Source organism: Muntiacus reevesi, chromosome 22 (genome assembly GCF_963930625.1).
Source record: "Muntiacus reevesi chromosome 22, mMunRee1.1, whole genome shotgun sequence".
Lineage (NCBI taxonomy): Eukaryota > Metazoa > Chordata > Mammalia > Artiodactyla > Cervidae > Muntiacus > Muntiacus reevesi.
The window spans coordinates 11,619,663-11,636,533 of NC_089270.1; the positions used below are offsets into that span (position 1 = coordinate 11,619,663).

At 49.9% G+C, this 16,871-nt stretch overlaps 1 protein-coding gene across 1 annotated transcript in view; it reads left to right on the forward strand.

The window, feature by feature from the left end:
* The first annotated feature begins 3,821 nt into the window (after positions 1-3,821).
* Positions 3,822-16,871, forward strand: part of SLC2A9 (solute carrier family 2 member 9) — a 208,827-nt gene continuing 195,777 nt past the window's right edge. The window contains exons 1-2 of the mRNA XM_065914116.1: positions 3,822-3,943; positions 12,477-12,575. Coding sequence (XP_065770188.1) covers positions 3,881-3,943; positions 12,477-12,575 — 162 coding nt within the window. The 5' untranslated portion in view covers positions 3,822-3,880. The remainder of the gene's footprint in view (positions 3,944-12,476; positions 12,576-16,871) is intronic.

Consider the following 16,871-nt stretch of genomic DNA (forward strand, 5'->3'; position numbering starts at 1 on the left):
AGCCCCCAGGGAAGCCCTGTTAAACGTGAGTCATACCTAAAAACTACCAGCAACAGCTTGCCTGTTCTCTGAATGTCTAACCACACAACTAGACATCATGGCTTTGCCAAGCTGACACATAAAATGAACCCTTAGGAGGGGGTCAAAGTCACGGTCGAGGATGCAGATGAAAGAACCGTCAGCGGTTCAGTCCAGTCTGGCTCCTGCAAGGCTAATAGAAGAAAGCTCGAGGAGGCACAGGACGAAGTGACTCAGACTTTCCAGAAGGAACAGACGGACAGCAGAGAAGGTGAGCCTGGAAGATGAGACAAAGACAAGAGGGGCGTCAGCCCAGCCCAGGGGCCAGCCTAAGAGACAGCAAGAGGGGCTGAACGTGGAGGTTCAGTGGGCGGCGTGTCCCTGGGCATGTGCTGGTCAGATGCAGGTGGGTCCCGCGGTGGAAGGCCTCCAGTCGACAGTGTCAGGCGGCTCATGTGACTTCAAACTCAGAGCCTGTTAATGCGTAAGAACTGCTTATTCTTCCAGAACTGTAGTTTTTAGTCTACTTGGCTCCTTGACACCCTAAGGGCTTCATTCTTCCAAAGAAATAGCTTTCTCTTTCATTTGAAGACATTCTAAAAGCTTGCTTTTCCAATTGTAGAAGTGATTGGTTTCTGTTTTTAAGTGTAGATAATTGGAAAACATAGGAAAGCAAATCAGATAAACATTGGCTGAGAAAGCACAGTTGAGTGGTAACTGCTGTTATGTGATGCTGCTTGAAGGACGTCTGCTTTCTCTGCACAGAGATATGTCCTGAGCCGTCCGCTCATCTCTGCAGACTGTCTCCTGCTGTGATCTGTCCCTGCTGGGCCAGACCTCTCACCTTCCATACACCCCTTGAGAAGTCCATACGCTCCTCCTAAACTGTCTCTTCTGCCAGAATGTAAGCTCCATCAGGGCAGGGTGGGGTCTGTTTTGCTCAAAATTTCATTCCCGTAATCTAGATACTTGGCATTAAAGTGTGAGTCGCTCAGTCATGTCCTACTCTTTGTAACCTACCAGGCTCCTCTGTCCATGGAATTATTCAAGCAAGAATACTGGAGTGGGTAGCCATTTCCCTTCTCCAGGGAATCTTCCCAATCCAGGGATCGAATCTGGGTCTCCTGCATTACAGGTACATTCTCTATTATCTGAGCCACCAGGGAAGCCCTCGATGCCAGGAGTTTAATGAATAATTATTATTCATTAAGTTTAATAAATAATTTAATGCATAAACATTTTTGTTTTACATTTAATTTTAAATTTAAAAACACATGGGTGTAGTTTAAGTACAGTAAAGGATCCACATTGCCAATATTCGTTGGATCATCGAAAAAGCAAGAGAGTTCCAGAAAAAAAAAATCTACTTCTGCTTTATTGACTATGCCAAAGCCTTTGACTGTGTGGATCACAACAAACTGGAAAATTCTTAAGAGATGGGAATACCAGACCACCTGACCTGCCTCCTGATAAATCCATATGCAGGTCAGGAAGCAACAGTTAGAACTGGACATGGAACAACGGATTGGTTCCAAATTGGGAAAGGAGAACCTCAAGGCTGCATGTAGTCACCCTGCTTATTTAACTTATATGCAGAGTACGTCATGCAAAATGCCAGCTGGATGAAGCACAAGCTAGAATCAAGGCTGCTGGGAGAAATATCAGTAACCTCAGATATGCAAATGACACCATCCTTATGGCAGAAAGTGAAGAACTAAAGAGCCTCTTGATGATAGTGAAAGAGGAGAGTGAAAAAGTTGGCTTATGACTCAACATTCAGAAAACTAAGATCATGGAATCCAGACCCATCACTTCATGGCAAATAGATGTGGAAACAGTAAGAAACTTTATTCCTTTGGGTTACAAAATCACTGCAGATGGTGACTGCAGCCATGAAATTAAAAGACGCTTGCTCCTTGGATGAAAAGTTATGACCAACCTAGACAGCATATTAAAAAGCAGAGACGTTGCTTTGCCAACAAAGGTCCATCTAGTCAAGGCTATGGTTTTTCCAGTAGTCATGTATGAATGTGAGAGTTGGATTATAAAGAAAGCTGAGCACTGAAGACTTGATGCTTTTGAACTGTGGTATTGGTGAAGACTCTTGAGGATCCCTTGGTCTGCAAGGAGATCCAACCAGTCCATCCTAAAGGAAATCAATCTTGAATATTCATTGGAAGGACTGATGCTGAAGCTGAAACTCCAATACTTTGGCCAGCAGATGTGAAGAACTGACTCTACAGAAAAGACCCTGATGCTGGGAAACATTGAAGGCAGGAGGAGAAGGGGACAACAGAGGATGAGATGGTTGGATGGCATCACTGACTGGATGGACATGAGTTTGAGTAAGATCCAGGAGTTGGTGATGGACAGGGAAGCCTAGTGTGTTACACTCCATGAGGTCGAAAAGAGTCAGACGTGACTGAGCAACTGAACTGAACTGAACTTAAAGGATCCATCTGCCAATGCCCGAGATGGGGGTTTGATCCCTGGATTGGGAAGATCCCTTGTAGAAGCAAATGGCAACCCATCCCAAAATTCTTGCCTGGAAAATCCCATGGACAGAAGAGACTGATGGGCTATAGTCCATGGTGTTGTAAAGAATCAGACATGGCTTAGTGATTAAAAAACAAGTATACCTATTTTTAATGTTGACTAGTGTGGGATTGGGGGCAGGGGGAGAAGGGGACAACAGAGGATGAGATGGATGGATGGCATCACCGACTCGATGGACGTGAGTTTGAGTAAACTCCGGGAGTTGGTGATGGACAGGAGGCCTGGCGTGCTGTGATTCATGGGGTCACAAAGAGTCGGACACGACTGAGCGACTGAACTAAACTGAACTGAGTGTATATTCCTTTATACATCTTCCTCATCTTGTCAAGTAAGAATGTATTATCAATATTTTCCAATGATATTAGGTGTTCTTCTTTAACATAAGCTCCCACCACATGAATGTACCAAAATTTAAACCTTCCTCTTAGATATTCTGTCCTGTTGTGAAGACCATTTTTCTACCGTGAAAAATGTTGCAATGATCATCTCAGGTTTAAATCTTTGTACACTTTAATTACTGCTTTAGGCTAACTATAAACGGAGTCATTGGGCCAAAGGACTGAAATATTTTTACAGCTTTAGAGACATTTTCAAACTCCAGAAAAACTGTATAGCTTTCCACTTCTGTTATGCTAGTGATTCGGGTTACAATTGTGCTGCATGTGTGTGTACTAAGTCACTTCAGTCGTGTCCCACTCTTTGTGATCCCATGGACTGTAGCCTGCCAGGCTCCTCTGTCCATGGGATTCTCCAAGCAAGAATACTGGAGTGGGTTGCCATGCCCTCCTCCAGGGGATCTTCCTGACCCAGGGCTCGAACTGCCTCTCTGATGCCTCTTACACTGGTAGGTGGGTTCTTTACCACCTGGGAATCTCCTACAATTGTGCTAACTGTTTGGTAATGGTTTCAATTTGACAGGCGACATGCACTTTGTTTGAATTCATGCTACTTTTATTTTCACATCTTGAGGACAGGAAGTCTAGGGTTTCCAAAACACGCCCCATCATAAGAGGGATCTCAGGAATGAGGATGTCCTGGGGAGGGGCCAATACTTGATCAGCAATGTGGCAGGGGTGGGAAAACACAGCAGTTGTCCAACCCGACTCTCTTGTAAACGGAGAAACAGGCCAGAGAGGAACGGAGACGCCCGGGGCTCTGGGGAAGCTGGGCCCGTCACCCTGGCGTCCTCACTAGGGCCTCCTCCCCTGGGTTCCTCATCTGTGACAGCCAGTGTCTGTCTAACCACTTCTCCCTTTTTCTCCTTTTCAGGAATAAAAAAGCCCAGTCCAAAGGCTGACAAGGAACCATGAAGCTCAGGGAAAAGGACTCAGCAGATAACAAAGGAAGCGGCTTGGAGAAAAAGAAACTGGTCAGTCCTGGTTCCCTTATGTCTCCCTGGTAGGAGCGTTCAGGTGACTCGGAGGTGGTCCCTCCTAGGGGGAGGTGGCGAGGGCTTAGCACTGAAGGATGAGCAAAATTAGGGGCGCTGGTAAATGGTGTGTGTGTGGAGGAGTGTATGAGTGTCAGGACAGGCCCGACACGCCCAAGATTGCTGGGTTATGACCACATTCTTCTTTTAAAAAATTGCTGTGTAAAAATTGAAGTATCGTTGATTCATGATGTTGGGCTAATTTTTGCTCTACGGCAAGGTGATTCAGTTATGCATATAGACACATTTTAAAAAATATTCTTTTCCAGTAGAGACACAGATGTAGAGGACAAATGTACGGATACCAAGGGGAGAAGAGAGGTGGTGGGATGAACTGGGAGTTTGGAATTGACATACATACACCATGATGTCTCAGTTCAGTTCAGTCGCTCAGTCGTGTCCGACTCTTTGCGACCCCATGGACTGCAGCTCACCGGGTTTCCCTGTCCAACACCAGCTCTAGAGACATATTTTCAAACTCCAGAAAAGCAGTATAGTTTTCCACTTCTTTTGTGCTAGGGATTCGGGTTACAACTGTACTGCGTGTGTGCATGCTAAGTCACTTAAGTCATGTCCGACTCTTTGAGACCCCCATGGACTGTAGCCCGCCAAGGCTCCTCTGTCCTTGGAACTCTCCAGGCAAGAATACTGGAGAGGGTCAACATTTCCTTCTCCAGAGGATCTTCCCGACCCAGGGATTGAACCCAGTTCTCCTGAATTGCAGGAGGATGCTTTACCGTCTGAGCCACTAGGGAAGCCCCGGCCACGTCCTCAATAGAGTGAATTGCCTTAGGACCTACCCGAGAGCATGGGCACAGACCGCGTGGCTGGGGGGCTGGATCAGATTTGGAGATGGGCGAATCCAGGCTCTGCCTGAACTTCTGTTCTTCCCCATGACATCAGCCTAGCGGGTCCTCCGGAGCCTGCTGGGAGGGTGGGTGGTATTGCTGGTGGGAACAGTTGGCGGAGGGCAGAGCAGTGCAGATGTGTCTTGGGAAATGGTTAACGGGAGCCCCAGTTATAGCTATCATCTGGTTCACAGAGCCTCACCGGAGGGTGCTCATCACAGAGGCGTGGCGCCTCTCAAGCGGGGAAACCAGCCTTAGCAATGGTCCAGCTGCACCCCGCAGGCCCCAGCCCTTTTCTTTGCTGCTGTGGACACCGACCCGAGGTTGGGGGTGGGGGGACCCAGGGGGATCTTTCTACAGGGAGTACTCACTGGTGTCCTTTGTAGAAAAAAGGATGAAAACAAGAGCACTGGACCAAGAAACAGCTCGTTAGGGGGACAGGGGATGTGAAGAACAATGACGAGTATTCATCGTGTGCTTGGCTGTAGACCGGGGTGCTGTTTTAGGTTCCAGGGTTTTTAGTGTTCTCCATGCACAAACTCCTCAGATCTTAGCAAGTCTAAGAGGCGGTGGCACCATCATCAGGCCCATTTTACAGATGAGGACACCGTGCCAGAGAGGCTGAGGAACTTGCCCAAGAGCTCACAGGTTGTCAGAAGCGGGGCTGAGACCCAAAGCCCGGCGGTCCTTCGGGTGCCACTGTCTGGGGTTAACCTGCTGAGCTGTGGCAAGCAGAGAGAGCAGCTCTCATCACGCTCATCAAGGCTTTCAAAAGAACGGAGCTGTCTGTTTTCTCACCTTGGGATGCTCTGGGGTGGCCCCTGGGAATCCAAGGTCCCCCATCTGTCTGAAGGAAGAAAGCAGGGTTAACCCCAAGGCCAGGCTTCCTAAATAGGCGAGCCAAGCCTGGAACCTGAGCCAGGACAGTTGGGCTCCTATCTCAGGTATATGACGTCACTGCTAAACTCTGGGCTGGTTTGTGGGTGGGCGGGGGAGGGGGGCAATTGACAGACAGTCAGTTCCACCAATAGGAAGAACTCTTCAGGCTAAGCGCTGCCTCCAGGCTGCGCAAAAAAAAAGGGGAAGTGACTTCCTGAAAGTTTTTGTTTCACTGAGGGTTGTCGGAAGAGCCCCTTGTGCAGCGCAGGGTCAGGGCAGCTGCTGGAAGGCTGTCCCCACCCTCCACTCCCCTCCCCTCCATGACCTAACACCCCCCTACCCCCCCCCCCCACCCCGCCTCCAGTCTGCACCCCTCCTGGGTGGTTGGGCCTTTAGTGTTTTCAACCACCATGGGGAACCTGGAACAGTTTTAAATGAAAAATGCAGGTCACTGACCCAATGTGAGTTTCAGAAAGATCAGGAAGACCCGCCCTGTTAAAGATGAGGAGACCAGGGTGGATATGTGGAAAGGCCTGAGTCAAGGAGCGGGTGGAGGAAATGAGATGATGAATAAGACACCCCACGGGACCACAGCGCGGGCTCCTTTCTGCACAGCGAAATAGCCATGCTGCCCCTCCCACACTTCAGGCCCCAACTCACTCAATTATTTTGCTTCTCCCCACACCCCAGGGCATCCGCATCTGCAGGACTGGCTCTACCCTCTCACCCCACGCCCGTCTCTGCCTGCATTATTCCCCTGGCTTGCTCATCCTGTAAGAGCCAGCTCTGGAATCACCTCTTCCAGGAAGTCTTCCAGGATCAGCCCCAGGTTGGCTCAGTGCCTCCTCGGTGTTTCCCAGGGGAATACTCAGCTCTCGCATGTGATGTCACAATCAAGAGCTTCCATGTTAGAACCCTGCTCTGGACCCAGCTCTGTGAGGGGAGCTGGCCAACTGGCTGAAAACTGATTTCAGAGACAGCTAATTCTCCCAGCAGCCTCCCTGCATGATTGATATGCAGAATGAATATTGCACTGAATCATTCATGCACTCAGTAAATAACCAGCCTAATTATTCAGGGTTGGCTTTTTCCTTTTGGAAGTTTCGGTTCCCCACTGAGCAGCTCCCTTCCCACTGATCTGCATCCCCGGAGCTGGATGTTTTTTTGTGCTCTTGACAATCCACGCTCCCAGAAATTCTGCTGTGATCCATAGCTTTTATTTCACCATGTGCTTTCCATTAAACCCAGGTTGCCGGCTTCGGGTCTCTCTTTTGTGCATTTGCAGCCGCCCTGGCCTTCTAGGGGTCCTCTGTTCCCCGAGCCTGCCATCATTCTGCTGGTCTCTGCACCTGGTCCCTGCTCTGGGCGCAAAATGCCAAGGCATGTCCTAGACACGATTTAAGGCCCTTCTCTGACATCCGAGCAAGTCAGCCGCACCGGGAGTTAATTCGCATGACATCCTGGTGTGCATGAGGGGTCTTGCCTCCTTAATGCTTTCCCTGAGCCAGCCCGACTGAACGAGCAGGGCAGAGTAACAACCAGTGGCAAATTCTTTTTCTTCCAAACCCGCAACTTCCCCACTTGTTCTAGAGCTGCAGGGCAGCCTGTCTTCACCTCCAATATGTTGCTCAGGGCTGTGTGTTTTCTATTTGAGTCTCGGAATGACTCTGCAGGATCATCAGGGCGGCATCAAGCTCCCATTTTGCACTTGTAAATGTGGTAGCTCAGAGAAGCAAATCAACTTGCCTAAGGACACACAGCTAAATAGGATGGGGCCACGGTTGGAACCCTGCCAGGCTTCTCCTGGAGCCAGTGATCTGTCTGTCCCAGGCCTCAGGGAAATTTTGCTCTGGGTTCATGCTAGTTGCTCCCCTCCCAGCATGCTGGCCTTAAGAGGGGAAAGAAAAAGACGCCAGAGAGTGTCAACTTCAAATTGGCACGTGCCATCTACCTCTGCCCGCATGCAATGTGGGAGACCTGGGTTCAATCCCTGGGTTTGGAAGATCCCCTGGAGAAGGGAAAGGATACCCACTCCAGTATTCTGGCCTGGACAGTCCATGGGGTCGAAAAGAGCGACTTTTCACACCTAAGTGCCTTTCACTTTCCCTCTCATCTACCTCTGCAAAGATTAAACCTTCAGCTCCTGCAGCTGCTGACCTTCAACATCCCCTGAAGGGAGTTCAGGATGGAGGTAGGGATTTGGGGCACTCTGCTCTGGGAAAACTGGCAGGACAGGTCTTCAGATAGTTAGGTATTTTCAGGAGCTGATGGTATGAGCTCAATTCTTACATCTCTTCATATCTAGAAAAGCACTTCATCCCTTCATGGTGACATCTGCTCTTCCGTGACTAGCAGAAAACTTTTGCCAAGCTAAGTGCTTGATTGCATGAACTCCCCTTCACCCAGGTGGTCTGGTATTCCCATCTCTTCCAGAATTTTCCAGTTTATTGTGATCCACACAAAGGCTTTGGCATAGTCAATAAAGCAGAAATAGATGTTTTGCTGGAACTCTCTTGCTTTTTCAGTGATCCAGTGGATGTTGGAAATTTGATCTCTGGTTCCTCTGCCTTTTCTAAAACCATTGGGCTTCCCTCATAGCTCAGTCAGTGAAGAATCTGCCTGCAACGCAGGAGACCTGGGCTAGATTCCTGGGTTGGGAAGATTTCCTGGAGAAGGAAATAGCAATCCACTCCAGTATTCTTGCCTGGAAAATCCCATGGACAGAGGAGCCTGGTGGGCTACAGTCCATGGGGTTGCAAGAGTCGGACACGACTTAGTGACTAAACCAACCACTTCACCCAAATCATATATATATTCACCTTCCCCCACCATCTCCTTGGAGCAGTTTCTCAGAGCTATCTGAGGTGCTGTCTCCAGGGCTGAAGTCCTCATTTTGCCCCAAATAAAAATTCACAACTCTCACGCTATGCAATTTCTTTCTTTCTTTTTTTTTTTAAGTAGACAGAAGAATCAGGTACTCAGGGTGGTGATTTCTGGGAAGACAAGTTTCCTTTTCAGGGCTCTCCAGCTGCTGCGGAGAAGACGTGTGAATGGGGAAAATTTTTTATTGCCCATTTCCTGTTCAGACAAGATACAATTGCCACATTTCCTGTTCGGCGCCCCCCGTGCCCTCCCTCCGTGGACTCTGCCTCCTGATTCAGGGAGATGGCCTGGCAGAGCCCCGACTGGAGGTGCTTCGGGCGAGCCAGCTGCGGGGAGGGCCGGCGGGCGGGTCTTCGCCAAACAGGACACGGCTCAGCTCCCCTTACCCACAGCCACCCAGGGCCTCACGGGCGTGCCCATCCGAGGACTGTGATGCTGGGCAGGAGGAGAAAGGTAAACACAGCACCTGGCCTCTGTCCGGGCCACGGAGGGCTCTCTCCGCCTTCCTAAAAAGGCCCTGGTCTTGACTCCTGGCTCCTGGACCCTGTGACGTTGGCTGCGGGGCTCCAGCTCTGACATCGCAGCTCCCTGGGCTCCTGCCAGCTTCTTCTGGCAGCGTGGCGGTGCTCGGGCAATGAGGCCACACAGAGACCCGCTGTCATCACAGGCGCAGTGCCCTCCCATCATCCCCATCCCCACCGATGGGTGCAGACAAGGGCGTAATGACCAAGGCTAGGAGTGAGGGAAGCCCGGGGACCTACACAGCCCAGGGATCAGAAGAAGCAACGTCTGAGCTGAGCCCCAGAGGATGAGTTTAAAGACGAAAGGCGATGGAGGATGGGCATAGTGTCCAAAAGTGATTCTGTTCCATCAATGCATCCCATTCAGTCCCCGCTCCTCTCACTGCAGAAAGTACTCTGGCCCCACACTTGCCAGCGTCCGTCTCTATGGTCCATAAATCCTCCTTCTAGCCTCCGTCTGATCACCAGTATTTACAGAGCACTTTCTCAGCAGGTTTGGGGCCTGGAAGCAAGACCCCCACCCTCAAAAAGTAAGACCCACACCAGCTATCCAACCTCTGCTGTTGGTACTCAGGGTACCTACCCCCCGACACCTACTCTACCTTCTTTCTTCTGCAGAATATCCCATGAGGTGGGTCTGTTGCAGGGAAGGACCAATTCTGACTTTGTTTTGGAACTGTTTCTTTGACTTGCTTTTCGTGACTTTTGTTATTATGATCATATATAAGGGCCTGCTTCAGAGAACCCTGTCCCTCTGGCCGACTGTTCAAGTGCCTTTGTTCAGAACACTGCAGAAAAGAAAAAGTTAATACAGTCCCTGCCCAAGATTTACCATTCTAGGAGATACTTGCAAGATTAATGACCTTTTTACTTTGTTTCCTCACAACTCCCCTGCCCCATCTATGTTCTATAAAAGAGCTACGCATCCAGACCCTGATAAGATGGTTGTTTTGAGACATTTGTCTGCTGTCTTCTCGGCCTGCTTAGACTCCATAACAGGTCTGTTAACATCCCCATTTCACAGACGAGGACTTCAAGTCACAGAGGAGCTATATCACTGGTCTAAGTTTACACAATTGAAACTGGCAGAGATGGTGTTGTGGTGGTTTAGTCGCTAAGTGTGTCCAACTCTTGCGACCCCATGGACTGTAGCCCTCCAGGCTCCTCTGTCCATGGGATTCTCCAGGCAAGAATACTGGAGTGAGTTGCCGTTTCCTTCTCCAAGGGATCTTCCCAACCCAGGAATCGAACCCAGGTCTCCTGCATTGCAGGCAGACTCTTCACCGACTGAGCTACTAGGGAAGCCTCGGCAGAGATGGGGGTCAGACAAAATTGATAGAAAAGTAAAAATGAGGAGGTGGGACTTTCAGGGTGACTTTCAAGCGGTCTTAGATATGAAGATCTCCAGAAGGGAGGATTTCAAGGGGCACAGGGGCATCAGCCAGGGTGAGAGACCTTGGCACGTAGCTTAGGCAACAGGCATTCTGCACGGCTTGGTCAGAAGGAGCAGAGAGAAAACAGAGGAAACAGCCTTTCAGAACAGTGGCTGTGTGCACACACCCTCTCAACGTCCTCAGCCAGCTGCTCATCCGCATCAGTCTATGCAGCTGTGGCTACAATTTACAGCTGTGGGCTACAATTCGCTCATTTTACAGCTGGGCAAGCTGAGGCCCAGAAAGGTCAAGACCTTGGACAGGTCCCAGAGCCACGGTGGAGCAGTCCAGCACTGGAGATCGTGCTGGAGGAGGCTGTCAAGGTGGGCCAAGCAGGGAACTGGCTGTCAGAGGCTAGCTTCCTTTTCTGGTCAGGGTTTGATTTATTCCCTTGCCTCAACAATTAATATCATGTCTACTGCTGCATCCCTGGAGCTTCATCAGGGTCTGGCACCTAGAACACACACACACACACACACACACACACACACACGAAAAATGATGGAGACAAAGTGCCTTCTGAGAGCATCAGGTCCCCCCCCCCCGCCCCCCCAGGTTCTGACAAGTGGTTCACGCTTTCCTCGCCAGGTTAGGATGGCAGCCCCTCCCACCTCCAGCCCCTGCCTCTGGCCAGCCTTTGCCAAGGGGCCCAGCTGCTTGTACTCCCGGTCCCGTGATGGCTGTGGCCATCCACGGATGGGTCCAGCGGGCAGGATTACACGGAGACAAGTGCTTGGTCCTCCAGGCCAAGTCCTGTCTCTCTGTCTGCGGGTCCTTGTCCCCAGGTGCTCACACCAGCCTGTAGGTGGACAGCTCAGCCTGGAACAGAGCATGCACTGGGGTGTGTGCCTCCTGGGGCCGTCAGCCCCCCAGACGCTGCACCCAGGGGAGGAGTCAGTGGGGGAGGCAGTGTGGTGCAGTGGGTGCTGCAGGGGGGCTGGAGCCGGACCACCTGGGTGGGCTCTGGTCTCCATCCCAGACACCACCAGGGTCTGCTCCGTGTAGGGTAAGGGAGTTAGAGAGGGCGAGGTTTGGAAAAAAGAATGAGACCGGCACTTTACAGGAACAGATCACCTTTAATGGGGCAAGAAGGGGCAGCAGTCAGATTAGTGAGCGGCTGTACTAACCCAAGAAAAGAGTAAGTATATAGATATATGTGTGAAAATCTACTGTCTTGAGAGGGCCAGTTCTGCTCCAGGGTTGTTCGGATTAGTTATCTTTTAAACGGCTGGAGCAAGGAATTCTGGAGATCAGCCAGAGGCTGGGACCAAATCAACCTTAACTTAATTTTCTTTCTTTTTTTTTTTTTTTCCCGGGTGAGTGAGTTCTTTGTTTTGCATAGAATGGTGGGGAGGACCCAGAGGGGAGTTGTTTTAACTCCAGGCTATTTTGAGCCAAGTAATTTTCCTTCACTCCGTGCCTCTGTTTCCTCACCTGTAAAATCAAGATAAAATGTACTGATCCTATGAGTCTGTGGGAGAATTCCCAGAAAGGGCTGAGAACAGATGTCTGGCCCCGTAGCTTTTAGCGAGAACCCAGCTGGCTGCTGCTGGCAGCTTAGCCTGGCTTTGCTTTTTACCTCGGAGATGAGTCGGAGACTGGCCAGATTCTCCTAAAATCACAGGGTTGTAGCTGCTAAAGGCACCTGCGAAGGACGCTGAGTCTGCGATGCACAGATCGCTAGCAGCCCAGAGGGGGCGGTCGTGTGGCCGGGGGCTGACAGCGGACTGAGCTCCGTGGACTGGCCACGCCCACCTGGACCGGACCCGGACGGGAGCCCCTCCTGGACGGCTGGCATCCTTACCCTGGGCATCCTCCCCAGGGAAGAGGACAGCCCACCTGCGTCCTGCGGGCCCCTGGCTGTGGCCCCCGAGCGCCGGCTCTGACGTGCTTTGCCCTCCTTTCCCAGGACTGGTCCTGCTCGTTGATCGTGGCATCTCTCGTGGGCGCCTTCGGCTCCTCCTTCCTCTACGGGTACAACCTCTCGGTGGTGAACGCCCCGACTCCGGTGAGTGCCCCCGCGGCCGCGAGAGGCGCCCGGCAGAGGGCGCTGCAGCCACGCGGAAAGCTGGGTGTTCCCACCAAGGCTTGGATGGTACCCCATTCTGCAAACCTTTGCGGGCCGGTTCTGTGCCAGACTCCGGCTGGACCCTGGGGTGAGGGGAGGGACAGAGAGAGTGAGGGCAGACCCCGCGCTCGAGGGGGAGGTGGGAGATACAGAAAGAGGATGATGGCATAGCGTGGGGTCAGTTCCTTGCTCCTGGAGGGTCCTGCAAGAGTGTAGGAAAAGAAGAAGGGGTCACAGGAGGTCCCAGGGTCCAGATCCTAAGGGTCTTATTCCGGGGCAAGGAACACGGAATCTGAGGCTCACGGAGGGATCTTAGGCATAGAAACATTTCCCTGATCTGTTTTTTGTTGTTGTTGTTGTTGTTTTTCTTGTCTGTGTTTATGGCTTTTAATCACAGCTAGAGGTCACTTGGGTATCTGTTGGTTTAAGATGCATAGCTGGCTCTTGTTTTCTTCTGAAATCAGGTCACTGGGTGCAGTTCCCCAGGCCCTCCTAACATCACTCTGCTGGTTGGCACTTGAAAGTTTGGTTTGCACCCACCTAGACTGTTAGGTTTTGGTTCTACCTATTCCTGGAAGTGCTGGCTTCTACTTGACCAAACTTCATCCCTGGGGTAAAATGGATGGGTCAAGGGTGGTGGGACAGGAAGACTTCCTGGAGGAGGTGATATCAGAGCTGCATCTTGACTGTGGAGCAAAGGCACAAAAGCCTGAGATATGAAACATTTGCAGAAATGCAGGTCTGATGTGGTTGGAGCCCAGGATGTATTTTGGAGAGTATAAGGGCATGAGCTAAAGAGGCAGATGGAGTGCAGGCTATGGACTTCACTGGGTGTTTGTAAGGCTTCTCCTTGTTTGGGGGCCTAGCATGCTGTGTGCAAAACACAGGGGGAGGCCGAATCAGTGAATTTCAAAGGGATCCCAGGAGCCCTGACTTTGCAGACATGCCTCAGGGATCCAGCCTCCATCTGTGCAGAAAAGCACCATTTTTTCACTCTGTTAACCCTTTTATGTTTGGGACTCTGTCAGTTCACTTGAAAAATTGATTCTGATACTAAAAATGGTTTAGTATCAGGAGGACTAGATGGCTTGTCTGAATGCTGGCAGCAATCAATGGCTTTGATTTTGTCATTGTGATGTCATGCTTAGATGGAGCCTGATTTGTCCATAATTGCCTTTAAGAGCATTGGGAATTTGCACTCTTTTATTTACCTGGGCTTCCCAGGTGATGGAGTGGTAAAGAATCCACCTGCCAACACAGGAGATGCAGGAGACTCAGGTTCTACCCCTGGGTCCGGAAGATCCCCTGGAGAAAGAAATGGCTACCCACTCCAGTATTCTTGCCTGGAAAATTCCATGGATAGAGGCACCTGGAAGGCTACAGTCCATGGGGCTCCAAAGAGTCTGACATGACTAAGCACACAATTTGTTTATTTGGCTCTGTTGTGTCTTAGTTTCAGCACACTGTACCTTCCTTGCATGCTGCGGGATCTTTCACTGCAGCACATGGATTCTCTAGTGTGGCTCATGGGCTTCGTGGCTCTGTGGCATGTGGGATCTTAGTTCCCAAACTAGGGATTGAACCCACATCCCCTGCATTGCAAGGTGGATTCTATAACCACTGGATCACCAGGCAAGTCTCTGGGAATTTGCACTTTTGCTTCATCTTGATAATTCAGCAGAGCCTCCAGCGGAGGGTAGAGGATCTTTGCACTTACAGCTTATGGGGCAAAGAGACATGTAAAAGTTGTAAAACTTGGACATGGAATAGAATGATATGAGCGGAAACATCATAGTTCAAGCAATGATCATGGGGACAGGAGGAAGGAGTAATCGTGTCATTTACTCATTTGAAACTCTTTATAATTAATCAACTTTATGTTTTAGAGCAGCTTTAGGTTAGAGAAAAGCACGGAATTCCCATATCCTCCCTGCCCCCACACATGCAGTCTCACCCACTCTGAACATCCAGAGCTGTATCTTTGTTATATCTGATGAACCGACCTTCACACATCCTTATCAGCCAGAGCCCACAATTGACATGAAGGTTCACTCTTGGTGTTATACTTTCTACAGATTCGGACACAGGCATGATGACTGGCGGGCCTGTCTGGTGGCTCAGTGGTAAAAGAATCCGCCTGCCAGTGCAGGAGATGGGGGTTCAATTCCTGGGTCGGGAAGATCCCTCTTTGCTATCTTGTCTTTGCCTTTGCTAAATAAGAAGAAATGACAAAATCTGAATGACAGCACATCTGTTTACTGAATATTTTAAGCCCACTGTTGATGCCTACTGCTCAGGAAAAAAGAGTCTCCTGAAAATGTGATTGCTGACTGACTGTGCGCCTGGTCACCCAAGAGCTCTCATAGAAACACACAATGAGATTAATATCGTTTTCCTGCCTACTAACACCTCAGGTAGACAAGATTGGGTGCATGCAGATTGGTATGGCTGTAGATCAATCCCAAAGGAAATCAACCCTAAATATTTGCTGGAAGGACTGTTGCTGAAGCTGAAGTTCCAACACTTTGGCCACCTGATTTGAGGAGCTGATTCATTGAAAAAGTTCCTAATGCTGGGAAAGATTGAAGGCAAAACAAGGGGGTGGCAGAGGATGAGATGGTTAGATAGCATCACAGACTCAGTGGACATGAATCTGAGCAAACTCCCAGAGACAGAGAAGGACCAGGAAGCCTGGTGTGCTGCAGTCCGTGGGGCTGCAAAGAGTCAGACACAGCTTTAGTGACTGAACAAATGAGAGAACTTATACAACCGCCGTTCTACTGCCTGGGGATTGAGGGGTAATTTTGATATCCAAGTCTTATTTAAGAAATACATTTCATGGGAAGGATAGGGGGAAGCAATAGTTACAGAGTTTTGCTTGGACAGGTTTGTGTGTGTGCTCAGTCGATCAGCCATGTCCAGCTCTTTGTGGCTCCATGAACTATAACCCGCCAGGCTCCTCTGCTCATGAAATTTTCCAGGCAAGGATACCAAAGTGGGAGGCCATTTCCTACTCCAGGGGATTTTCCCAAGCCAGAGATTGACCCTGGGTCTCTTGTGTCTCCTACATTGGCAGGCGGATCCTTTATCACCCATGCCACTTGGAAAGCCCATCATGGACATGCACACACTGCTATATTTAAAATAGATATCCAACAAGGACCTACTCTACAGCACATGGAACTCTGCTTATTGTTATGTGGCAGCCTGGATGGGAGGGCAGTTTGGGGGGAGAATAGATCGGTGTATATGTATGGATGAGTCCCTTCAATGTTCACCTGAGACTATCACTACATTGTTTGTTAATCGGCTATACCCCAATACAAAAGAAAGCTTAAGATGTTTTTTAAAAAAACATTTCATAAGGCTATAGCTGCCATCGATAATGATCCTGCTGATGGATCTGAGCAGGGTAAATTGAAAACTTTCCAGAAAGGAGTCACCATTCTAGAGGCCATTGAGAACATTGATTCTTTGCGACCCTTTGGACTATACAGTCCATGGAATTCTTCAGGCCAGAATACTGGAGTGGGTAGCCATTCCCTTCTCCAGGGGATCTTCCCAACCCAGGGATGGAACCCAGGTCTCCCACATTGCAGGAGGATTCTTTACCAGCTAAGCCACAAGGAAAGCCCTATGACTCATAGGAATAGGTCAAAATATTTACATTAACAGGAGTTTGGAAGCAGTTGGTTCCAATCCCCATGGATGATTTGGAAGGGTTCAAGACTTCAGTGGAGGAAGTCACTGCAGATGTGGTGGGAACAGCAAGAGAACTAGAATGAGAAGTGGAGTGCTGAGTCACTTCAGTCGTGTCCTACTCTTTGTGACCCCGTGGACTGTAGCCCGCCAGGCTCCTCTGTCCATAGGATTCTCCAGGCAAGAATCCTGCAGTGGGTTGCCATGCCCTCCTCCACGCCACTCCTCCCATGGAGGAATCTTCCCGACCCAGAGATCGGACCCTAGTGTCTCATGTCCCCTGCGTTGGCAGGCGGGTTCTTTACCACTAACACCACCTGGGAAGCCTGGAGCCTGAAGACTGAATTGCTTTTATCTCACGATAAAACTTTCACAGATGAATAGTTGCTTCTCATGGTTGAGCAAAAGTAAGTGGTTTCTTGAGATGGAATCTACTCCTGGTGAAGATGCTGTGAAGACTGTATTATATAAATTTAGTTGTTAAGGCAATGGCAGGGCTTGAGAGGTTTGATGCCAATGTTGAAAGAAGTTCTGCTG